Source organism: Opisthocomus hoazin, chromosome 12 (assembly GCF_030867145.1).
Source record: "Opisthocomus hoazin isolate bOpiHoa1 chromosome 12, bOpiHoa1.hap1, whole genome shotgun sequence".
Taxonomy (NCBI): domain Eukaryota; kingdom Metazoa; phylum Chordata; class Aves; order Opisthocomiformes; family Opisthocomidae; genus Opisthocomus; species Opisthocomus hoazin.
In genome coordinates, this window is record NC_134425.1 from 21291232 (window position 1) to 21317583 (window position 26352).

At 44.9% G+C, this 26352-nt stretch overlaps 1 protein-coding gene across 1 annotated transcript; it reads left to right on the top strand.

Annotated features, from left to right (window-relative positions):
* The first annotated feature begins 22616 nt into the window (after window positions 1-22616).
* CBLN1 (cerebellin 1 precursor) lies at window positions 22617-25291 on the top strand. The gene is made up of 3 exons (XM_075433722.1): window positions 22617-22883; window positions 23074-23193; window positions 24362-25291. Exons 1-3 carry the CDS (start codon window positions 22617-22619, stop codon window positions 24557-24559), a joined length of 585 nt encoding a protein of 194 aa, XP_075289837.1. The 3' UTR covers window positions 24560-25291.
* Window positions 25292-26352: the final 1061 nt, after the last annotated feature.

A 26352-nucleotide genomic window follows, 5' to 3' on the forward strand; every position in this document is an offset into this window, starting at 1 on the left:
GGTAAAAGGCTCGTAAACTAACAGAAGGACTCAGCAGCTGTTCATTAAATGCAGATAGTGTGGCTTTTCCACTTTTCAGGGTCTTACCAAGGTGCAAAACGGCATCAGCCTATCTCTGTCTCGTGGAGAGACACAGTTTCTTCCACTTCCATTTCTTAAGTTAATACCACATTAAGCTCTGGTTCACAGGACAATGCAAATGAAATCTTAAGAATTTGTCAGCATCTTGATATTCTCTTGATTAAAAACAGTTTAACTTGTTCTTCTTTTTTTAGTGCAGAAATAGACATCTGAATCACTAATTTGTTTGGCCTCTTTGAGGCTGTTTAAATATAAAAGAGATGAGTTAGCCGCCCCTGGCAGCAGGGGCTATAATGGAGATGCTGGCAGACTTATTTATAGCATGGCCATGCTACCAGGCCTTACAATTACATTTTGCTCAGGGAAGTTACTTTGACTTCTTTAAGCACAAGCTGTAGTTAAATAGCTCTTTAAAGCTCATCTGAACACTGTACATGTTTAGATGACTGAATTTTTGTCATAATCAGGGTACCATACCAGTGGTTATCCTGATGCTCTGTTTTACTTCAAAGACATACGATTGTCTCATTCCTGGCCTTAAATACTTTAAATGTACTGACAAGCACAATTGACCAATTAATAGTACTTTTTCTCATCTTATCTCATTTGTTATCCATGATGCTCTTCTGTGTTGTAATTACTTTTCAATTTTTCATGACTGAAAATAGGAGATGTACATAATGAATACAAATAGCAAATCGATTAAATGTAACATGCATTGTAGCACCAGTGAGATTGTCATTTGTTATAAATGAGAGAGATTTGTCAGATTCCTGTGAAAAGGCTCGTGACGCACAGCAATCCAGACCTAATAGCTGTAAGACTGCAGCCGACCTTCAGCTGTTTAGTTGTGATGCAGCATAAATAGGAAGGTACATGTTATTTTCAAGATACTTTCATATTTCTCTGTTTTGGTGCCATCTTAACATTTTTGGGCTTAATTTCAAAATACGCAAATCAGGTAAACTGGGAATGTTCCAATAAATGCTGTGTCATTGGAAGACACCAAGTTTCAAAGCCAAAGGCATTTTGTAGGAGCCAAAATACTGATTTTTACAAGGTTGAAACTGAGCAAGGGCTTTGCCTGCACCGATGTCGCCAGTAGCTCAGTAGTTCGGGTAGCTCACACAAGAAATACAGGAAACTGCTGTTCAGATGTCTCTGCCTGATTTAACCAGACACACAAATATATACCTTTCGTGTCCTTACTAAGTTACCTAGCCATCAGGCAATGGACTACTCCAGAGCCTTGTTCCAACTCCTCCTGATCAAGCTGGTTTGTTTTACATAAATTAAGTATCCATTGAAAGCTGGTCTTTTGTGTACTGAGGAAGTATTTGCTATTCTGGTGTAGAGTTTGTGAATTCAGGAGATATCTTCCATGCCAGCATCTGACAAGAAGTTTATTTGAAATCCAAAAACTTTTTGTAGAATGAGGAAAGTTTTCTTCATTGTATTGCAGAGAAACATGCCAATGAGTTTGCTACTCCAGGGAAGACTCAAAAATGAAAATGGAAATGGAGGAAATTATTTCCCAACCTCGAGCCCTGAACCTAAAAATCAAAACAGCTGAATCCTTGTCCCCCACATACAGCTCCCTCAATTTCAGTGGGGATCGACAAAGGTGTTTTTTTCCAGAATCAAAGCCTTCATAGTACTTTAGTTCTTTGTTGATATACATTGCTTTTGCTGCATTGATTTAAAAAATACTATGCACCAGCTGAAGGTCTGCCTCTTGGTCACTTTGTTCTAGCCATGGACCATATTCAATTAAAGACTACAAAAACCAGTTTTCCTTTCAAATTACATATTAAGTATGAATATCAGTATTATTTACCTGAGTTTAACAAATTAGCTGAAGAATAAACCTTGTTATTTAATTTTTCAGCTTCTGCTTTCATAAGTGAATGTAGGGATTTTATGGGCATTATTTAAAACAAAAATCTTGATCATAAAGCCTTTGAAGAACTAAATAATAATGTTACGCAGTTGTTACACATCTCAAGGTGAGGAGAATCTTTGGAATTTACTCTGAAATTAGAGACTTTAATCTGCATAATTTATAGACTGAGTATTCATAAAAAGGACTGCAATTGAAACTCACCTGTCATCAAAAGCAGAAGGATGGAAACAATGGCTAAGACTGAGGCAGGGAAATGGTGTTATGGATGTTATTTCCTAAATATTTTTTTAAGGAACGGTTTCTACCAGTTACTGAGGAAATTAAGGAAAAGTGACAAAGCAACAATCATTTCCAAGTAAGAGTTCTTTTTTCTTTTCATTATCTGAGCTGTCTGCCTTCAGATCTCCTGCATTGTTCAGATTTCAAAATATTTCCTGCTGCAGTAGACAAGCAAGAGACTTTCCGCCCGGTCAAGGAGGAGAGCTTCGCTCTGGTGGTGCAGCTCTCACCCGGGGCAGCACTGCCTTGGCTGCTACAGGCTGGTACTGAACAACCAGCCCGGGCATGTTCATTAATGATGGATAATTTTGCTAGGCTAGAACTTGGTTAGAATAAACATGTAAAAACTGGGCTATAATTTTCAAATAATGAGCTGGACTTTTCCCATTCTGCTTATTTTCTTTTCCTGCTTCCTAACCTCCCCGGAGGGACAGGATTGCTGCTTCATGCCTTTGGAAACACTTGGCTCATCAGAGTTTTCCCTCTTTGCCCTGCTACTGGCAGAGGTTACCTCAGGAGCGCCCGTTTTGTCCCCAGAAGGGATCTCCTTGCTAAACAAGAGTCCTGGGCAGTATTTACACCCTTCCTCTGGAAACACAGGAAACTTGTGTCAATTCCTGCTCATTCACAGATTCATGTCAACTTGTCAGGAGCTATCGTTTGTTAAAAATTTAACAGAGGAAACCTGACAGGATTGGTCTCTTGGTGCTACAACAATATAAATATTTAATAATGACACGATGATACATTTCTGATAACACAGCTGGCATTCTGCACTTGAGCACAGCAGGATAATAATTCTCTTTATGACTACACACCTAGTAAAATACTTACGTAATAAATGGATGGACCAAAGCTACAGTGAACAGTGCAGAAGAGGCAACATCTTACGACCAAAGTGGCAGAAATTCCTAGTGATTTTCCCATAAAATACAGCTATTTGTGGACTCTGAAAGAATTTCAGCATTTTGGAACCTTAACCCAGAATTTCTGTGTATGTTTGCCCACATCCATTGTGTGTCAGAGGGTGTGCCATGGACTTGCTGGAACTGTGACACTGTGTCCCCAGACCTCGCAGAGATTTCAGGTGCTTGTTCCAGATGTGTTATGAACAGTTTGGTGACTGTTGTAGCTATATGCTTTAATAAATTCTCCTTTCATGATGAATCTGGTCAAATTTTGAAATTTTATGCTGTTAACACTTAAGTCCATGAGTTGTTCCACTGACTGCTGTGGGAGGCTTTTTGGAACAGGGTATAGATTACTTAAAATCAAGGAATCATAATCTCCTCTAAAAATTACTGGAGAAAGCAAAATATCAAGGTTTATCACCCTCTCTCTTCCACTTCTTCACTTTTTCTCATGTATAAAGTCATGTGGTTAGGGACAGTTTGACCTGAGGGAGGAACAATGCATTTTTACCTTTTAAAAATGTACCTGTTTGATTTACCTATCAAATCTAGTTTTCTCTAGTCTTCCAAAGTATTTCTTGAACATAAACATTTGAAACTGGACTTAGTTCATTGTTGGAAACTTGTTTAAAGACTTTTTTTTCTCTCAGCCCTTTGTACTTGAATTGATGTAAATAACAAAAGTAAGCCAATAGTGTTTAACAGTCTGATCAAAAGTACTGCTTCTTTACCGCTCATGTTTTTACTTCTTTATTCAGTAGCTCATGACACCACACAGACCATGCAGTTCAAGGTAGGTTAGAGCAGAATTACCAACTTATCCAGTTAAATAAAGTTCTTCTCTACACCTATGACTGAAAAATCTGTGCCCCTCAGTCAACTGGGGGGGGTGAACGCCAGGCAGTGTGCAGCAAGGACAGAACTGTTCTCGATCACACGCATGGTGGCACTGGACTTCTTCAACATGAAAAAGCAGCTGGTACAGTGTATAGGTAGGTCGATACACCTGATACAAAACCTGCTATATACTCCATCTGAGCTACTTTCAAATCTGGGACCCACAGGCTGAGTCCTAAGCTAGCAATGCATCTAATATATGTGCAAACATAAAAGGAATCTTTCCTTCCCTTTCTTCTCAACTTACAGAAATATTCTAATTAGTTATTTCAGGTGGGAGACGAAGGGGAAGAAATCTAGAGCAGGGGAAATGTGTGACTGTTGACTTTGCAGTAGCCCTGTCAAAAAAATGTATTCTGCTTTTAATACACACCATTTGGAAAGCAAAGCTGCTTTTAAAATGCTTCAGAACTCATGTCCTTTTTAATTGCCTGGAATTCATGGTGGCTGTGTGAGAAAGCCATAAACATATACAATCATAAAAACACATTTAGACAACCCAAACAGAATCAGTGCCATATTATTTTAGTTTATTATTCCTAGTGGAGTACAGATTGGTCTTCCTACTTTGATATTTATTTATATCAAAGAACTACAAGAACATAAATGCCACTCTTGGGATAATCCTAATGCTGGGGTCGAACAGAATACACATTGCATCTGTCTCATTTGCAATAAAATGAAGGAGTGTTTAGGTGTAATCCTGCTAATGAAGGACAAAGTTGAAGGTCAAATGTAGTCTTTAGAATGACTGTGTCACCATGAAGTGGAGAGAACTATAGTTCTGCATTAGAAAGTTTTCTTGAAATATCAAATAAATAAGATCTGAAAAAGGAAAATGTAGCTCTTTGGTTTTATTATTCCTTTTTCTTTGAAGCTACTCAGGGATTCTGTTCCAGACTTTAGTGCTCATATGAAAAATTAATGATGGGTTTTTGCTAGACAGAAAGCCTTCTTATTTTGCACATGATTAACAAAGAAAACTCAGTGCAGAAGTGAGATACTCAGCAGGGGGTGGTTCTCTTGGAGGCCAGCTCACAGCTTCACACCAGAACATTTATTGACATGGGAAAATACCCACTTTTATCTAAAGACAGTTAAACAGATAGGAGATGTGCAGAGCTGTACGTACTGAATAACGGGGAACAGATTCGCGGCAAAGGAAAATGTCAACCAAAATAAACAAACAGCCTAGCAGCAGGCTGACCCTGCGCCGTGCCTGTGGGCTGTTTTGAGTCTACTGCAGAGCCGAGTGCTATGTTAGTCTTTTGCTAGTTATTGTCGGGAAGTAGATTATCAGCTGAAAGGCTGGAGGGTGACTTCAGACAGTCTGCCTGTAGCAGAAGAAAAGCCAAGGACATGTCGGGAGTATATAGTATATACAAATCAGATCTGCTCTCTGCTCACATGCCTTTTTGAATTGATGTTCCTCACCTACAAAGATCTCATTTTTGGGAGTCTGGGTACTTTTCACGCAGGTTTCTTCCCAAATGTAAAATCACAGAGTAAGCTCACATGAGTTTGTCCAACTGAAAGCACCCTAATTTATCCCTGTTGTTCCTGTGTACACCCCTTAATTTTTAAACCTTCTTGTTTTGGTCTAAGTCAGCCGACTCTGTGCATTTTCTGGGATTCAGAGGGCCATCTGCTACCCATGCATTCAAGAGGAAAGCCACCCAAAAAAGGTAAAAATTTTACAAGTTATAATCCAGGTACAGTGGGTTTTACTTATTTTAAGCTTAAGAAAAGACAAACATCTGTTACTAGTGTATATTTATGATTTGTCCCCAAGTACAGGAGGCTTTTCTAAACCTCTGTTAAATACAACAGTGCATTACAAAGAGCTGAGTGGGGTTATAAATCTCAGGTAGGACTTGGTGTTTCAAATGTCAAACAAGAGTGAAGCAGATCACCCAGGACAAACTGGACCAGAAGGCTTTCTTTCTCTTCCTTGTTATACTAGTAAATGGAGATTGATCCCCCTGCAAATATTGCCATTGTGACATACAAGCTCTGTTGGTCTGTAGGTTCAGAAAGGAGTTAGTTTTGAAAGTACTATGCATAAGTACGCATGAAAGGTACAGAATTAGTTTCAAACAAAAGAAATCTTCAATATAGAAACCTGATTTCCTTAAAACTTCATTCCCCTACACAGCAAGGATGAAGGTTTCCTATGCCTTCTGGAGTACCTCTTGCTTTTGAGGTAAGGAAATCTGGGGAACATCAAAGTTGATAAGAATCAGGTTTTTTGCAGGAGTATGCGAGGTAGGGTTTATAAATTATAATTTCTAAATGATAGGGAATCAGTTATGGTAGATATAAAAAGACATGAAGCCACAAATGGAACACCTGATAACAGCACTAGGAGCTTTTCCAAAAGGGTTCCTATTTTATCTGATTTGGTTATAGTTTGTTTGCTTGAGCAATTCTTTTGAAGTTATCTACAATGGTGGCAGTGAAATGCAGAGACTAGTGCACAATTACAGAACCAGGTTGGCTGGATGATTGAACTGGCTAACTGCCATTTTCACAGAAATTTTTTTTTTCTTGTAGATTTTTAGATCAGATCCCTGCAGGAACAGATTGAGTGGAGGTTTTACATTGTTATTATGAATGTTTTGATATTTGATAATAAAACCTTAAGGTGATAGCAGTGGAAACCTCAGGGTAACTTTCATAATTATTGATTTTGTGGGTTTTTTCATGGTGAATTTTTTTCTTTGCTACCATCGGTTGTTCATTTTTGTAATTATTTTTGTGGGGATTTCTCTCACTGCTTTTGCCTACCACACAGTGCTACTACATATGAAGTATAAACTAAAAAAGTGCTTACATTGCCCTGTCAAGTGCTGCTAACCAAATAAAAAGCAGCACAGACCTAGTTTGGTCCTGCATCACTAAACTCCGTGAGAGCTTTATTTCAGCTGTATTAAAAAAAGGATCAGGCCCTATCCGAGAACAACTGGGTAGTTTTGATATAGTGAGATTATATTCTAGTCTGTAACTCAAAATTTAGACAGACAGTAGGATTTAGGAATTAATATAATTTATATCCCTGAATTGTAATCTCTCTAGAACAGGAATGGTATTGCCACATGTAATCTGCAAAACATCGTGACTCTTTTGGCAGGGAAAACAGAATTTGATGATAGAACTGGAACTACAGCTGTGAAGCACAGAACTAGAGACATGCCTGCGAGGGAGAGGTGCCCGGTGCTCCTGGGAGCCTCCCATGCATGGGCGCAGCTGGGTCTCACTGTTGCACCCTCGCCAGCCAAGAAGCCATCTCTGCCCTGGCTTGTCCAAACTTCGCCTCGTGCTGAGGAGTGGCCGGTCTTGGTTTGCCCGTTGGCTGCTGCCAAGCAGATGGCACCGACTGCGTTCTCCTCGCCTTTGCTCAGCAAGAGCTGTAATTTGTGTTTCCCCCTGCTCTCCAACCCAAAATGCCCATGAAGTCTTACAGGCATGTATTTATTCTGGAGACTTACAATGCTTTTTTTATTCTGGCAGAGATTGACTGACAGGCTCAAAAGTTCCTGTAAGGCAGTATGAGAGAAAAATAAGGACAGACAGACAGCAATGGCATGACCCTGATTTCCTTAGGAAACCAAGCTAAAAATGAAAATGTAACCTCAGACCCTTGGCTGAGGGCTGCTTCTTTGAAAGCCAGGATAAGAACAGATATATCCCAGGTCAGAAAAGACGTGGAGATTACTGTACTCTTGTGACTGTGTAAAAGGAGTCAAGAAAAGAAACTAATTGTGAATAGCTTAAATCTTAAATCACTATTATTATTATAATTATTAATAATAATTTTATTGTATTTACTTTTCAAAGGAAAAAATGGTCCCATGCTACAATTAACACCAGAGAGGGATACCTGGGGAACAGAATGCAGATGTGCATGCAGAGCTGCTCCCCCACCCCTGCTCTCTGCTCAAGGGACAGACTGAGGAGTGGGCTGCTTTCATGTACTGTGCCAGGCTCCAACCACGCAGGCAGGTAAAAACAACTGAGAAAGGAGTGTCCCTTCCCTAGGTAAGAGTTACATACAGCACAGAGGTTTTCGACTTTGATGTCACTAAACAGAAAGGACGTAAGTTGTGTGAAGCGAGCTCACAAGAGGAAAGGCACATGTTGTCCCTAGGCTATGCTCACCTATGCGCTGTAGTTGCTCACAGGCAATTTGTAACAGTTTAGGTGGGTGTTCCATATCTACATGGCTTGACTTTAAAGCTTTATTGAAGCTCTTCAGTCAATTCACTAGTGACCTTGAGAGATCCTATCACGTGTGCTGGCAATTGTGTAGTTGATGCATTTCCATATGAGGCACTAAACCCTTACATATTGGAAAAGCCATTTGGTCTGTTAGAACTTGCATGGAAAAACACAAATATTTCATAAGGACAAGTGGGCAGATTATTCTCAGGCTATTGATTCCACATTTTGGTCTGCTGAAAACCTGCTGCTAAATAGACCTCCCTGCTGGAGAGACTGAGCAAAATGGCCATTACAGGGGGAGGCTCTGGGGATTTATTGATTGGACATGAGAACACTAATTCTGAAATAGCAAAGATTGAGCGCGCTGTTGCGACTACTATTTGCATAAAAACGTAACACTTCAGTCTTGGGCAGCCAGATTTTTTTAGAACATTAGCAGTAATTGTCCTGGATCGAGTCATATCACTTGCCACATCCAGCAGGGCAGCCAGTTCCTCAGGCTTCTCATTTTCCAGCGTCTAGAGAACTGGGACAGCACACACATAATGTTGCTATAACAAATAAGTTAGCAAATACATTTGCTACACTAGATAGATGCTGAAAAGGAAACCTATCTCCAGCAAACCTACAGAATAGTATTTTCACTCTCAAGCATAACTGAAAACAGCATCAATTTTGCATTTTGAAATGTCTAATGGATTTTCTATTTGATTCTTGTAGTCAAGAAGTTAATTCAATTAATTTCAATCAATTCTTGCAATCAAATTCTTGTAAACTTTCCCTCCTCCTGACATGCTAATTTTGTCAACCTCAAGTATTCAAAACTCAAAAATGAGGAGGCCCTTAAAATTTTGCACAAGACTGGACTGTTATACAGTTTACTCTTTCACAACAGTATTTGTTCCTTTCTGGTTGGGTGTTTTGGTTTTTTGGGTTTTTTTTTGTGTAGCTCATGAAAGATAGAGACTAAAAATGTGGATAGAAACTTTTTACACTTTTTTTTTAAACAAAGGCCAAATGTTGCACCTATTTATGTAGCTCCAAGCTTTATGACTTGAATAAACACATATGAAATTACAGCATTCATTATCAGACTAGGCAAAACTTCGTAAGCTGCAAATGTTTGCCAGAGAATTTACCTGGGTGAGATACTTTGCAATTTCCACATATGTCCTTTTCTAGCCGTATAACTCAGCTGGTAGAGTTACTCATGAAAAACACCCATGAGTGCATTCATTGACAGTTTCACTGGGAGAATAATGTGTACAGCCAGAAACCAAAACATGTTAACAGAGGGTCTATGAGCCCCAAATGAAAGCTCACAATATATACAGTATTTGGGTAACCAGATGCAAACACCTCTATATAGCATTCTCTGGTCCTCCTAAGTGCTGCCAGGGACTTCAGTGCAGTCTCCCGGTTGTCCCTTTCCCTCACCTTTGCCGCGGTCCTGTTTCTTTTTGATGAGGACAGGGAGCTCTGGTTCAGGGCTGTGGGGCTTGGCTCACAAGCCCCCAAAATCTGGGGACAGTAGTCACTGGGCTCTGAACTGGTCAAGAGCTGTAAGATGTTTGTCAGAGGCAGGGGAAAGTCAGTCAGAGAAAGAAACAGATGGAGGATGGTTGTTCATTACATATCGTGTGTGGTCAGTCTTGGAGAAAGACTGGGAACAAGTGAAACCCTTGTGTGCATATTCTTAGGCACCTGCTAGTCCTCTGCTTTGTCAGATGCCCCCAGGCCTCTCCCCTGGGAACCCTAACAGGAGGATTACGAGGTATCTGTAGAGGGCAAGGAAGTAATATTGCTTTGAATGGGTTTGGAGGACTTATGTCCATGTGTTTAATCTGTCTTGTGGCATTTCTCTCTTGGTTTACCATTCTTTGGCCACACCAGCCACCTTATGAATGTCAGAGTCCAAGGCATAGAAAATACGTACCCAGCCTGAAACCTAGACCCCACAACGAAACATTCATTACCTTTTCAGAAACACTAAGTAAAAGCTGAGACAAATAATACTTTAGTTTTGTTTGTGCTAGGGGCTAGAGCAAATGAAAGATCTAATCCATATTTCCATGTACAAGTGGATGCAAACTGCACCAATACAGTGCAGAACACAGACTTGCTGGAGTATCCTGTGCTCCTGTACACTTAGGTATGTTGGAAGCAACCGATCTGCATGAATGTATGAAGACACTGCATATTATGTAACTCCTGAAGTGCCGTACAATTTTGTTTATTAAGGTGGAAACAGAGATTGGCCCAGACTGAGCTCTTCTACCTTAGGAGCAACTCCTGCTGATGCCAGGCTGGTGGTATGTAGTACCCAGTGCATGCAGTTCTCGGTTCCTCACAGGTGGGATTCAACAAGGTATCTCAAGCACCAGTAGCTCCATGATGTAGTTTACCAGATAGGGTCCTGAAAGACATCAGTTCCTTAAATGTCAGTTTGGCCTGATGAGGGACTGATGGAATTGCTCCACATCTGATGAGAGGATTCAAATTGTCAGTTCAGTGGGACAGTCTTTCTTGTAGGGATGAAAAGCTCAGAGGACTTCACTCATGCTCAGTGGTCTTGTAATTAAATGTTACACACTTGATGAGCATTGCATTGCAAGCCTCAAGGCTAATTTACGTGTTACCACCAAAATGTCTTATTTTAGTTTGCTTGTAAAAATACTGTGCAGACATCATTGCATGTCATTGCAAATGGTTTGTATCAATGATGCTTGGGTGACTCTCAAAATTACTAAAAGCTGTACGTAATTACTGCTAAAGAGCCCCATACAGAACCAATAATACTTCCTCTACAATAGCTGTTTTGTGACTAAGATGGCTTTCCTGATGTGCCTGACAATGCTAGGATCATAAACAAGCAGCCTGCCAACAAATGAAGAATAGCTTTTTGGGGAGACAAAGTAGTTTGATTCAATTACAGTATTACATGTGTAATTAAAGTGTATGTCGCTTTTTCAGGAGTTGCCCATAATTCAAAACAGTAAGACAGGGTGGGAGGAAGGAAAGAATAATGAGAGTAATAGAAGCTGGTTGTAAGAATGATGATAGGTATGATGCCAATATAAGGTATTTACTGGCACATATAAATGCTTTATGTTATAAAAGTTGCTTTTAGTGATTTGGGCTGCATGACTCACATCACTCTTTGCACAATGGATGAGTGAAAAGAGAAAAAGCTTCTCAAGACTCTGGGATCCATTTAGCACATACAGCTTTATCAGTTTTGTGTTCTGAGGAGGTCATCCCACAAGTAACATTTCAATTGCAGGCATATCAGATGGACTGAACTGCCATTTCTTATAATTCACGATTTCTTTAATACTTATTTGACTGACTTCAAAGCAATGCCAAAGCACTGCAACCATTTATTGGAATATATTAATAATAATAAATTAGAGTTTCATTCACTGAATTCTGCTTTTAGAAGAATAAACAACCTTGTGCAGATGCAGAAGAAAGGCAGAGAAATATTAGATGACTTACCCACATTCTGCAGCAGGTGAGTGGAAGTATTAGAAACAGAACCTCTGGCCTCTGGCCTTTCTTCCAAATCATCTTTCCTGTGTTTGTGCCACAGTGAAATGATTTTGCATATGTCCTGTCTCAGAAATATGAAAAATATATGCAATATGCAAAGCAGCCAATTGGACTGCCTTTTGAAATATATCATCATTTATGAAAGGTGCATCTTGAAGCCTAAACAGATTGTGCGCAATTAATTGCAAACTGTCAAAGAGACTACAGCACTTTACTGCCAATTTGTAAATAAAATCTAATATGCAAAAGGGCTTAGGCAAGTGGGGTGACTTTCTGTGGATAAAGGAAAGGCAATGCGCAAATGCAATGCAACACAATTTTTATACTCCAGCCTTTAAGAATTTTGCTGACCCTGTAAGAAAATGGTGTGGTGCAGAGTCATTGAATGCAGCTAGGCTGCTCCATAGGTAAATATTTTACATAACCCAAATGAAGAAATCCCAGCTTACCTGAAAAGCTAGAAGAATAATCAAGTGCAAAAACATTTTTTTTTATTAAAATCTTGGTAAGTGCGTAGGCATTTTTGTACCCTAAAGATGTGCTGAACAATGGTGGTGAAGTGTGGATCATTCCAAACATAAGGGACTGCACACAAAGCAGATTCCCTTTATGTCCTGATTCTGACCCTCAAATGATCTTTGTTATAAATATGCTTATCCTAGTGGCTGGCCAATATCTGACTCGATTCCTTATCCGCTGCTGTCTAGCTCGCTTTGTATCACTGCTGTTACTATCCTATAGCTCATTGTTCCCCTCTGTAATATTCAATAAATACAATATGTTTGGTGCCACTGCTGATCTGCTGAGCCGGTCAGTGGCCAGCACCAGCCTAGTGATTCAGGCCTGGTCTCAGCTTCAAAAGAAAAATGATGATGCCTGTCTTTCTAGGTTTGAACCCCTCTGGTGAACAGCATCACAAATGTAATACAGACCTTCAGTAATTACTGAAACAGCAGTTTGTCACAAGCTGCTGGCGGCACTGCTGCACAATCTGCTTGTGGATATAGTTAGAGGCAGGAATATGTAAGAAAATGTGATATTTGTGACAGGCTTAACTGGGAATTTTTTTTTCAGGGGATGAAATGTACATGTGGAGGCAGTGTAGATGAAGAACTAGGTAGCCATATTCATCAACAGTTCTTTCCACCTCTCTGGTATTTAAGATATATGCAAAAATTACTCCACTATAAATGAGAATTTGGCCCAGGTAGTAGCCGCAACTACATGAAGTGCAATTTGTGTCTCACCTGAAGTTCATGTATATCAGCAGTTTCCAAAACAAGCAGATTTGGCCCTTGGGGAAAAGCAGAACTGCCTACATATCCCAGTCACTCTCCACACTGGTGCCATTGAGGGGATCCTTGCGATGCTCAGTAAATAAAAAAAAAAAAATCCTTTCTCGACTCCTCTGAGCCTTGTAGCAGGTCCAGAGCTTACTGCAGCATACAGGCACTTCCCTGTGCTCTGTGAACCTGAAAAAAATGGAAATCTGAAAGTCTGCTCTTCATGTGAAGCAGTTCTCTTTGTTCTTTTTCTCCCCTTATCTTGTAGTGCAAATGCAGTTCCAGAAATTACATAAAACATCCGAATCCATGGATGGTGAGGTAAATTCAAGGTTGAGAGAAGATGAAAGAAAAAATGGACTCCAAGCCTGATAGACTTTGGCTGGAGGTTTACAGGGAATCAGCATTCCAAAGGATGCTGTCGTGGCAGGGGGGACCTGCCCACGCAGGGGAAATGCAGGCCCAGCTCGCTGCAAAATCAGATCTCTGGAACTGAGAGGAGGGAGTGCGCTGCTTTGACCCAAGCTAAATTAATAACAACACTTTGTTTCACAGCTTAATAATATTTAAACAATCTTGCTCCAATGAGTGAATTGAAGACATTTGGTTTTCTATGAGATGTATTCTCTCCTCCCTAAATTAAGGCACTTCCTTTCAGGATTTTTTTCAAACTAGATTGCACTTGACTCTAAGGACAGAAGGCTTCCTTCAGAAATCTTTGCTGACTTTGTGGCACAAACAGCTATGTCCCTCCAGCCTTGATTAACTCAAACATACAAAATCTATCTGTCCACATCCCCTTGTTTGTTACTCTGTTTGCTGCACTGCTGGAGCCTGCTTGTGTTTCACCAGAAAAGGCTCTCCAGTCTGCAGCTATCGTATTTTCCCTCTCATGTCTCTCCAGCTCACTGCCTTGCAGCTTGCCTGCCGCTGAGGTCGGAGCAGAGCTGCTGGAGCCTGCTGGCCCTGCTGGTGGCTTGGCACCCATCCAGCACCCACTTGGCACCTGGGAGCTGCGGGTGCCAACATGAGCCGTGCTTCCCAGCACTGCTGGGAGCCAAACAGGGTTGTGTCTGAATGAGTGCTGGAGGATGGGGCTCTTGTTCAGAGCCACAAACAACTCTAAAATACTGGGAGCGTTCAGAGGGCAGAAATTTGCTATATTGCAATTTCAGAAAGCAGCAGACGAACTCCAGACATACTGAACTCCCCCTCTCTGAACAGCTAACCCAAACACAGCAAGCCCTCTGAGCAGTCCAGCTTTAGCCCTTGACTGTGTTAGTTTGAGTTATTTTGATGTACTGTGATGAATGTGAGACCACTATACAGAAAAAGCAGAGTTCGGTGAACAGTATGCAATAGTGTTCGTATGCTGGCATACAGGTTTACCCTACAGTTACTAGGCTAGCTCTTTCCAACTGTGAGTCACTATAATTTGGTTGGTACTCAGGGTTTTGCCTTCCATTTCCCCTCTCTCTGCTGCTGAAGTAATCTGAAGCCATCATTTTTACGAAGTCATCGGTCAAAATTTTTAAGCATTATTTTTATCTGTAGTTGCCAGTGTCTTTAAGAGCTCAACCTCATTCCTCTTTCCACTACCTCTGCGGGTGCTCCTGGAAAGTGAGGAGACCTCCTCCACTGCCTGTGCCTATTGCCAGCATGACTCCACAGTTTCCCAGCTCTGGTGAGGTACCTGTGTGTGCTGAGCAACACTGATGCTCTCCTGGTATACTAACGTGTACGTCATGTAATGCTTGTGTGTCACAAAGATTTTGTAGGGTAGAATAGGGAGGGAGAATAGGGAGACCCTATTATTTCCTTTAGAAATAGCCTTCCTCTGCTGTTGTCCCTTGATATCTGCCCCTCACAACAGGCTTGTGGTGCAATGTGCACTTCTCTCCCCTGCAAAGGCTCTGCTTCTTTTAGGAAAGGCTTCCAGAAGGATACCGACAGCACTGAAATCCCACTCAGTCTGCTTGGTTTTTACCAGCCCTACTTGATTGCCCTGCAAGAACGGAGAGAAATATTTTCCCTGCTCTCTGGAGTAAAGTCCTCTATTACCATGTCACGAAAGAAAACAGGCTGTTTGGTAGCAAAGGAAAAATGCTGACTTTAAACCTGAGATAAGACTCTATCATTTACGCTAATGAGCTCACTGGTGGGGAATTTGTAAAATTTTATGATAAAAAGTAGCTGTAGTCAGTGTTTGATGGAATTTAGTATTTTACTTTTTTGCTGAAAATACACATAACTACTAATAATTTTCCCATCCAAACCTAGAGAGAAATAAATGCAGCAAGAATTGTCCCAGCAGAAGTTCAAAGATCTTGTAAAGTAATGCATTATTTTAAAATTTTTTTTCTTTAACCACGAGTTAGTCTAAATTCTGCTGGGAAGGCGATAGAGACTTTTAACTGGTTGAATAACAAGTGCGTTGCTCAGAAGGAGGAGCCCTTAGTGAAGTATTAATACCAGGATTTTAATTGATGGTAACTTATGGTTAAAGTTAACCCCCTAGATCTGATACTCATCATTGTCCTGTCAGATTTTGATTTCTGAGGGAAATGTGCCCTGGGATGCACCCTGGGGTTGCCCTGTAGTAGTTTGTGTGCCAGGTACCATGTATGTCCAATATGTGCAGTGAAAAAGGGGAGGTATCTAATAGCCTTTGTTATCATATACTGTCAGAGCAGTAAATGAAAAGTGTTAAGCAGATCTCCCAGCTACTGTAGATTACAAGCATTTAGACCGTTCTCTTCAGAACCAGAATAAATGAGTCTGGCAGGAGAGAGTAACCCTGCTATAAAACTAGTAAAAAATAGAAGAAAGCAAGAGAGTGAGAGTAAGCAGAGAGGAACAGACATGTCTTCAGCTGAAGGGCTGGAAAACTCTCACAGTTTAGCATCGATGTGAGACATGAATGAAATTCCAGCATGCTTTCTCTCACCTTCTGTGGTTTTGGTTTGTTGGGTTTTTTTTGCAGTCTACCCACTCTATTTGAGGTGTTTAAACTCCACAGACTCCCTGGTTCAACGCCTGGAAAAGCTGGCCAGAAATGCAATACGGTGCATGGACTTCGTTGCGTGCAACCACTCCCTGCCGTGTGCAGACAATAAGTGAGTCCTTTACGAAATACACCATGTGTTGGTTGTACCCCTGCAGCCTTGTTTTCTACCAAACAGTAAGCAATGAACATGGAAAGTTGGATGTGGGTTTACTGGTGCTGAAAAGAAAAGGACAGACAAAAGGGAAAAAGTACGTAGCAGACAGGAGAAAAATGTATGGAAGGGGTACAAGAGGGACAGCTCGTTTATGGGCTGTTACTGATGTTTTTTTCAACTCTGTGAGTCCTGCAAGCACTGGGAATATGGGAAAACAAGACAGACCAATAAAAAGGGTCAGTGGGAGAGACTGCGAAGTGGCTGAGAAGCTGATCTTGCACGCGAGTGATCACAATAACTGTCATCTTTGAAGAACACATTGCATTTTTCACAAAAAAATTGTCAAATCCATGGCTCTTGTTGAACATCTCTGTCTTGATATGGCCCATCGTGAGATCTGAACATCCTAGTACCTAAAGGTTTATGTCTACTTGTCTTCTTCCCAGCTAGCTTCCCTCCGTCGTGTATCCATCACTTTGTACCTAATACAGAAGAAGTGCTGAAGTGTTGGTACTTTTATTTGAGAAGAGCAGCCACTAGAGGGAAGGATGCATACGGAGTTCCCCTCAGCACCTCTGGTGCTTGCTCCGTAAATAAAAAAAAATCCAGAATTTTACCCAGCATGTGTAAACTGGCCTGGTTTATCCTTTCAGACAAAAGATAATTGAATGAGATTATTTTTAGTATTGTGGTTTCACCACACATCCTAAAACACAGCCAAAATTAAGGGCCAGATAAAAAAATAAAATCATTGGCTGAATTACACAGAGGAGATTGGATTACCTGTTCAAACAGAGCTCTTAATTCTCCGTATAAATAGAATCCACGAACACAAGAGTACTGTGGTAGAAAATAAAGCCAACCAACATCCCCTAATAGCCTGTAATTATTAGGAGCTGCAGTTAACATTTGGACAGCTTTGGTCTTAATTCTTTTAAATCTGAAGAGGCAGCATGACCGAGGTAGCCACACTTATAATTACAGCAAGCACACACGCTGTTCCAACCCATGCTGGCTTTAGCTGAGTGTTCTCTGGCAGCTTGGGTTGGGATTTTGCCCTGTTAAAATATAATTACCTATCTGAATGGTGAGTAATTTCCAGTTTGAGTTATTTATTTGTAACAATGCACTTGTTTTGACAGAAGTCTATGACAAGAAAAACAAATCAAGCTCCTGACCTTGGCATCATTGCTCACTTAGGATTTTTTTTGTACCTGAAAGAAAACCTGCTAATATCCCATCCAAGTAATGAATTCATTTGCATGTTATCAGTAAATACAACAACAGAGATCTAGCTGTAACGCAGACATCACTTAAGGTAAGACTGAAATCCAATGTTCCTTTCTAAAAAAAAAAAAAAAAAAGAAAAAAATAAAAGCTTGAGAGCACTATATACTACATATGGACAATTATGGTTGTATAAACCAGGATGATTAATAGTTGTCTCAAGGATAACGTTTTCAAATATCTTTAGCAGTGAGCTAATAGTCTTTCCCAGTTTTAAAGTTGCCCTATATAATATATAAATGGGAGATTAGAAGTCAAATACTGTACTGCAGGCAGTCAATAAAAAGCACCAGATGATATTATCCACATTATCTTAATAAACTGTGTTGTTCTTATAATTGTGTTGTTCTTATAAATATACAAAATGCAATATCTATGCAGCCCAATGATCCTTCAAGATGGACAATTTTGTATTCATTTACTGCTGAAATCCCTGTTTTGGTTAAGATTGTGTAACAGTTTCCCCTTTGACCTTCTATTTGTAACTACCCATATCCATCAAAAATTCCCACTCTGAGGCTGAGGTTTGCCACATTACAAACTGCAAAAGGTGAATTCTTATTTCAACATTTTATCACAATCTTTTTGAACATTTCAAAAAACATGAAGGCACAGGGAAAACACTAAGCTTTTGTTTGATATTCTCCGGCCAGAAGTGAGATCTGAAAGTAAAAATCAGAACGATTTTTCTGTAGGAAGGAGTGCATGATTAATTTTGCGAAGCAATCTGGTTTGATTTGATCAAATAAAATTACAAAGCATTTGGCTATGAACATATGCAGACGATCACCTGGCAGTTATTCTCAGGTACACACCTTGGAAAGCACTCTTCAGGCGTCCGTGCTTGGTGAGTTTTACCCTCAGCGATGCCATCTTCCTCCTGCAGCCACAAGTGATCACGGGAGAATTCTCTTGGCCTGGGGGTGGTCTCCCCTGGCGCCCAAGCCAGCCGCTGTGTGCCACTTGTGTCCTTTCTGCGCTGGCAGGTGTGTGGCACACAAGTCTAGGTGGCCTTTCCTATTGTACAGGGTGTGGAACATTGCAGATAATTTCTGCTGGATGGCACCTTAACAGTTCATCTACTCCTGCTGTGCACTCTCTCACTGAAATCAGTCTGCTCTTTGAGACACCTTAATTGCTTGCCATGGAAGCTGAAGGTGACACCGTAAGCAAATCACCATAAATATATGCAAACCTCTCTTAAAACATCAAATCAGGTGGTTGTAGATAGTGCACAGTATGGATCAACAAGAGCTGTTTTGCTCTAAATCAGATTTTCACACATCTTCAGACTTCGTACGGAATCCCAGCAGATGCTTGGGAAGACACGTATCTTAAGTTTATATGGGCATGTATTGCTTTTTGCTGTTTATACTTCATAAACGAATATAGCAGTGAACAAACTGTGTTTTCAGAACTGTGAACAAACTGCATTTCATAAAAGTTATCCAGTTAAGGGTCAGACCTTGCATTTCTTACTCAAGAAGGATTAAATCAAAAGGTAAGCAGTTTCTGAAAAGGTGGTTTTATACACAGCTAGCTAAACTCTTGATAAATTATTCTCTTGAAGGAAAAATAAAGGTTTCCAGTAGCTTTCTCCATACTTGTTTTCAGAGCTTATGCTTGTCTCCCTTAGAGGCTTTCTTCATAAGCGAAGCTGAGGTTAAACATCTAGTGAGATTGAGTTTCCAAGGGTGATTTTCCTAAAACAGGATTAAGGCTCACTGACAGTGTAATTGCAGGGTGGGTAATGTTGCTGCTGCTGCTCATGATTTAAACTGCTTTGTGGCTAAACTATATTTTGGTTTCTACAGATAACGAATGGTTCAGTACCTCAGAGCTTTAAACTTGCTTCTGCAAGAGGTAAGAAACAGCTTATTTTGGTCTCTCCATATCTTTTTTTCTGGTACAAAATAAGCAACCCTCTCATGGTCTGAGCAGAATAGTAGGCAGTCCCGAAACGGTTCTTCAGAGACTTATGAGGATCGCTCCATTAAATATTTTCCTTCCGGGTTATTTCCAAGTTGTTTGGTTGTTTTTTTTTTCTTTAACCATGGGTGAAACATTAGGGGAGTTCTACAAAGGAATAGTCTGTGGTCAATCTGTCAACAGCAAGGTCATGGCTAGTTACAGTGCAATGGGCAGTTCACACATTTTCTCCATATCCACAGAAGTATTTCTTAAAAGCAAACATCAAGCAAACAAAGAGCTCTGTCTGAGAAATAGGCTTGTTTCAGTCTAATATCTACAACATCTATTACAGATTGTTAATACGTTGACACCCTTCCCATTGTATCCGAATGACAAGTGCCCTATTGTATCTCAATGACATTGATTAACAAGGCAGTTTGCAATTAGTTGGGGTAATGTAATTCCTGGCCCTCTGTAAACATCTGGATTTGCAAATCTGCACTCCTAGCTTGGGAGCTCTCTGCCACACATCGCTAATTACGCCATGTTCTTATATATCAGTACCAGCATCCTCCTGCTGAGCATCTCTTCTTTGTTCCCAGAGTCAGAGGCTGTTGTCAGTACAGAGAAAATCAACATAACTGCCTAGCGCTGCATGTGACATTTAATGAAAATGAAGTAATGTCTAATTTGCATGGTGGGTGTTACTTTAATAAAGGCAGAACTGCAGAAGCTGGGTGCTACAGTGCTAGTCAAGTGTGCAAGACTGATAGTCTGTGGCAATGATGGTGTCTGGCACAGGAAACTTCGCATCCCCCCCTCGCCTGCCTGACAGACAGATTTGTTCATTTTTCCAGGCCCATCTGTTTTTGTTCTTTCTGTTAACTGCGTCCCTCAGAGCCTGCGGAGCGGGCGAGGTGGCCGGGGGAGGAAGGCCCACCCTGCCTCCTCCCAGGGGGTCACCACAAAACATTAAGGGTGACTCCCAGCTCAGGCGGGAAACCCCTCCTGGATTCAGATCAGCAAGCCACAAATAAAAAGCTCTATAGCTCGAGAGAATTGACTTATCTGTCATGCACAAGAAGGGTCTTAAAAGAGAAATATATTTTTTACATGAAAGAGCCATGTATATTGGAAGAATACACAGTCAAGAACTCAAAAATGTTAAAGGGGCAGCGTTGTGCTCCTTCAGTTTGGCTATCCCCACGGCATTTCGCCAGTATTGACAAGGATGCAAATGCTTATTTATACTTAGAAATATTAATTTTATTTTTTAAAAAAGTTTCTGAGTCTGACTTCTGACTCAGTTAAGAAGGTCAGCAGTACTAATACATTATAAATGTGTCTCAAAGTAAAACAGAACACACCTTCTAGGAAGTTGTGGCTCCACCCACTCCATTTTATCCCCTTTTCTACTTCTCAGGAGAGTTTTTGTTTCTGTTTTATTATCTCTCCAACTCATCTTCTGGTGCCTATCGTAAATTTGCCACTGCGTTGGTTAAAAGACCGCTTCGCTGCTCACTGTCCGTGACAAAGCGCGGGGCACTGTGACCCTCCCCGAGGAATGACGCCGTCAGTTACACGGACAACCCGTCGCCTCCGCCCCAGCCAGGGCCACCCCACGGGCGCAGTCGGGGCCCCTCGCAGGCCTCTCCCTGAGCAACTTTGCAGACACGTGTCGGACTTCGCAGGGCAGAGAGATGAATAAAGTTTTATTTGTAGCGGTTTTCAGAGAGAGTTAAATTTGCCAGATAAAATCCTATGAATTGCACAATCAGAACAGCACAGTAAAAAAAAAATAAAGCCTTTACCAAGATTCATAACGATTTGCACCGAAGCCCAGTTTTGGGTGATATTAAATTTCCCAGAGAAGATGCTACAAACTCCGTAGAAGTTTTTATCTCTGAATATAAGTTTAATTTTGCAAACAGATCTGCCGCTTAGAAAATAATGTTGTTCCAGTGGTGTGTTTCTAATGGCTCATCAGTAAATCTCTTCGTTTGCAGTCCCGGGTTCTGTTTTTTTGACAGCGCGTCCAGAGCGGTCAGAGGTCCCCCGGGACGGGGGGTCCCTGCTCCTCGGCAGTGGCAGCGGCCCTCGAGGCGCTCCGGGCTGTCCCCCGCAGCCGGGCCCCCGGACGGCCGAAGAGCCCCTGCGCGCCGTCACCGGCCCTTGCTCGGGGAGCCTCGCCGGAGGCGCTGCGGTTTGCCGCTCCCCGGGACGGGACGGGGCGGCGGAGCTCGGACACCCCGGGCAGGGCGGCCCGGCGCGGCGGGTCCCTCGGTGCGGCCCCGGCGCGAAGGGCTCGGGGGGCGGATCCGTCCGCGGCGCAGGGCACGCCCGTGCCGCTCCTGCCGCTTGGAGACGGCGCCGGGCCCTCGCCCCGCCGCCCCGCAGCCCGCCTCCTGCCAGCCTTCCTCGCCCCGGCGCGCAGCGGAGAGACGCGGCCCCGTCCCGCGCCCCGGGACCTCCGCTGGGCTTCGCTCGACGCCCCGCTCCTCGCCGAGCGGCCGCGGGACCCTCCGCTCCGCGGGGGCCCGCCCGCCCCGCGCCCCCCGCCGCGCCCCGGCGCTCCTACCTGCGCGGTGCGGTGCGGTGCGGGCGGCTGCTCGGCACCTGCTCCCGCGCCCGCGCCCGCGCCGCCTGACAAAAGCTGCGGCGTCAGGTGGCAGGAGACGGACTGCGCGGCCATTGGCGGCGGCGGCGGGCGGCGGGCGCCGGTTGGGCCGGGCGCGGCGGGGGCGGGCGCGGGGCGCTGACGCCAGCGCCGGGCCGGTGGGGAGGCGGGGCCGCGCCCCGCGCCGTCTTTGTGCTCGCCGGCAGCCCCGGCAGCGCCGCCGCCTCCCGCCGCCTGCCTCAGCCCCGCGCGGCGCTGCGGGCGGCTCCGCACCGCCCCGCACCGCTCCGCACCGCTCCGCACCGCAGCGCTCGGCTCCGCGCCGCCCCGCCCCGCTCCGCCCCGCGCTATGTGTGCCGGCGCTCCCGTGCCTCCTCGCGGCCGCTTCCCAGCCGGCGGGGCGCGCTCGGCCCCGCTCTGAGCGCGGCGGGGCAGGCAGCGAGCGGCGCGGTGCGGAGCGCGGAGCCCGGACGTGCCGCCCGGCGCGGCGCGTGGCGAGGGGAGCGCGGCGCCATGCGGGGCCCGGGGCTGGGGCTGGGGCTGGCGCTGCTGCTGGGCGCGGCGTGGCTGGCGTGCGGGCAGAACGAGACGGAGCCCATCGTGCTGGAGGGGAAGTGCCTCGTGGTGTGCGACTCCAACCCCACCTCCGACCCCACCGGCACGGCGCTCGGCATCTCCGTGCGCTCGGGCAGCGCCAAGGTCGCCTTCTCCGCCATCCGCAGCACCAACCACGAGCCCTCTGAGATGAGCAACCGCACCATGATCATCTACTTCGATCAGGTGCGGCGGGCCTGCGGGCGCGGCAGGGTCCGGGCGCGGGAGGAGAGGAGTTGCCGGGGGGAGGCGGCGGGGCCGGGCCGAGGACGCGGGGCCCGGCCCGCGGGCGGGGGGGGGGGGGGGGGGGGGGAGGAAGGGCGCGGGGGGCCGGGGGCGGCCCCGCGGAGGTGCTGACGGAGCCCTTCCCTTCCAGGTACTCGTGAATATCGGTAGCAACTTCGACTCGGAGCGGAGCACGTTCATCTCACCCAGGAAGGGGATCTACAGTTTCAATTTTCACGTGGTGAAAGTGTACAACAGGCAAACCATCCAGGTCAGCCCCCAGCGCCGCCGACTCGCTCCGCGGGCGCCGCGGGAGGGAGCGGGACGGGGCCGCGGGGCCGGGGCCGGGGGCGGTGCGGGCGGCGGGGCGGGGACGTGCCCTCAGCCGCCGTCGGGCTCGCAGACACCCCCCCCCCCCCCAAGGCGCTCCCCCGCCCGCGGGACGGTGCCCACAGGGCCGTGCAGCCCCGGCGGGCCTCCGCCCGGCCCCTGCCCGCGGGAGCCGTCCCGGGACGGAAGGTGACAGCCTGTCGGCCGCCTGCCCCCCTGCCCCGCCTGCCCGGGCCACCCCGCGCCGCGGAGCATCCCCCACAGAGCCCCTGGGACCCATGGCCCCCGGCTCCCCGCCCGCTCTCGGGTGGCAGAGGTGTTCACAGGGATGTGGGGTGCCTGTGGCGTGGATACGATAACGAATGTAGCTCTGCGTGTGTGTGTGTGGACAGGTACCCTGTACACGCCTGCCGTACATGGTTCGATGCATACGCACCTCTAGGCAGCGATAATAAATTACCGGCCTGAAGCCAGGTAGCACAACCGAGACAGGAAGGCTGTCTGCGTAGCGATGCCCGCTGCAAGGTGAATGTACAGCTGTACAGCGCTGTCCTGGCGTGAGCGGCTTCACACACCCAGCTCGGGCAGGCAGCGTATCGTTAACGTGGGGTGTGCAGTCCCGGGATCGTTAATGCCAGCTGAGCAGAGCTTGTTGACGGTGTTGTGGCATATTGTCTTTGCTGCCTAACAAAGGAAAACTACCTCTTGAATACACTTCAAACGCGCTGACTCCAGTGGCTGTGGCTCTGCTCCTTGCTGTCTCTGAGGTTTCGCATAAAGCCATCTTTCAATGAGTATGAGCAGACCTCTTTTCATAGCCTGAAAACAGAGGCACCCTATGGAAATCCTTCAGAATAGGATCAATGTCCTGTTTTATATGCACCGGGTGTTTTGATGTGGTTGTCGGTATAAAACAGTGATGAAAGGCTTCTTCCTTTAGAGTACATACCTTAGCTGGGTTCAGATTGATATTTCATTTTTACGGGGCTGGAGTTTCAGCTGTCAAAAGAGGCCCTTTTTAACTAAGCATTTCGCCTGCTAGGCGAGCCCCGGCGGTGTCGTTGTCTGACTCTAATTGACAGAGGGCTTTGTTTTATCTTGCTCTTTAGGTGAGTTTGATGCTGAATGGGTGGCCAGTGATTTCTGCCTTTGCAGGGGACCAAGATGTGACCCGAGAAGCTGCTAGCAACGGAGTCCTGATTCAGATGGAGAAAGGAGACAGAGCTTATCTAAAACTGGAGAGAGGAAACTTGATGGGAGGCTGGAAGTATTCAACGTTCTCTGGATTTCTAGTGTTCCCGCTTTAAATCACTTCTCGGCCAAGAAAAGGGAGAGACGGGAGTCAGAATCTCTTACAAATTCCCAAGTCGTAGCTGGGTTTGAAGAGTCATGGACAGCAGACTTTTTACACGCAAATATTAAAGAAGCTAAATCCCGCTTAGGTTTGTGTACATCTGCTTTGAAGAATTACTACTTCTTTTTGTTGTGTTGCAGCCAACAGGCGGGAGACACTATAATTGATCAAACCCCCATTTATATTCTTCTCTCTCCTCCCACAAAATTAGTTCCCATCTCTGTGTCACTGGTGTAATCTGCCATCATTCCCCCATGGTTTCTGCCTCACACAAGTAGACTTTAGATATTTTCATTGTCATTTACAGCATATTTTGTAGTTTTGTTTTTAAAACATGTTAATCTTGACTCTTTCTCTAACTTAAAAAAAAAAAGGCAAAGTATTTTTGAATACGTGGATGCCATGACGGAAGGAAAAATGCAATTCTTGCTGTGTACTGGCTGGCAAAAGGAAAAATTTCTACACGAACTATTCACAGCCAAGGCTGACGAGAGTATTTCAATATTTCTATGTAATTCTGAGTGATTGTGAAATTTAAGGCTGCTAAGTGTTTTGATGCTTGTTTCGCTCTTGTACAATGTGGCCCAACTAAACGCCAGGAAGTATACTGAACTTTTACTATTACTCTGTAATATATGTGTGAATATCGAAAATTAATTTTTGCTTTAATTCAATAAAGTTTAAATGGGACTTTTATTTTTCTTAACCAGACAGAAGGTTTCTCCGTGCAGGCAGGCGGGGGGAGGCGGATCGGCGCGGCCCCGCTGGGGCTGGACCGGGGCGGGGGAGCGCCCGCGGCACCCGCGCAGCCCCCCCGCCCTGCGCGGATTCCCGCGGCTCGGCGCGGTCGCGCAAGCCCCGCGGGCGCTGCCGGCGGCCCGAGCGGAGCCGGTGCTAGGCAGGGTCCCGCCGGCTCCGAGAGCCGCGCATTTATCGCCTTTCTCTGTATTTTACTCTATAAACCAGATCACATTTTATACGGCCGTCTAAAAATAGCGGACAATGTATACTTCGATGCTAGTATTATCTATTCGCTAGTATTATTTTGTTTACAGTCTTTTAAAGATGTAAATGCTATAATTTTGCAGTACTCAAAGAGATTACTACTTTTATTAAAAGGTGCGTACGAGGGTTCCGGTTGTCATCTAAACTTTAATGTGAAACGAACCGGGAAAGCGGCAGCCCGGGCTGGGCGCGGGGCGGCTCCAAGCCCCGGCTCCCGCAGCGGGTTTGGCCGCTTCCGGGGGCAGGGCGGGCAGGCTGCTGGCTGCGTTCACAGCTCCAGGGCTGCGGGGGACAAAGCGCCTTTCTCCCCCCCCCTCCGCGGCTGCCGACTGGCGCCTGTCGCGATTCACGCCCCGCAGCAGAGGGGAAGGCGCGGGCGGCCCCGCCAGCAGCTCCCCGGGAGTCTCGGCACCCGCGGAAGAAACTGCGGTTTATGGGGAAGGGTTAATAACGGCAGGCAGTCGGGGTGACAAGCTGCCCCAGGCAGCCGCACACGGGCTGCTCCGGGCTGCGCGCTCCTCTCCCAGACGCGACACTTCGTGACTTTCCCCCGAAGCCCGGAGCGGCCCCGCCCGGCCCCGCGCCCGCTCCCCGCAGCGCCCGGGAAAGCTTCGCCCGCGGCGAGCGGAGCTGCTCCTGCCTCCTGCCTCTGCCTCCGGGGCGAGCGGGCAGAGGGAGAGGAATAAAACAGCAAAAAGGAAAAAAAAAAAAAGGGAAACAAAAATTACCGGGTCGCCCGCG

Coding starts and splice junctions, on each gene's coding strand:
- CBLN1 (XM_075433722.1), top strand. CDS start 22,617: ATGCGGGGCCCGGGGCTGGGGCTGGGGCTGGCGCTGCTGCTGGGCGCG. Junction 22,884..23,073: donor TGATCATCTACTTCGATCAG/GTGCGGCGGGCC, acceptor CTTCCCTTCCAG/GTACTCGTGAATATCGGTAG. Junction 23,194..24,361: donor ACAACAGGCAAACCATCCAG/GTCAGCCCCCAG, acceptor CTTGCTCTTTAG/GTGAGTTTGATGCTGAATGG.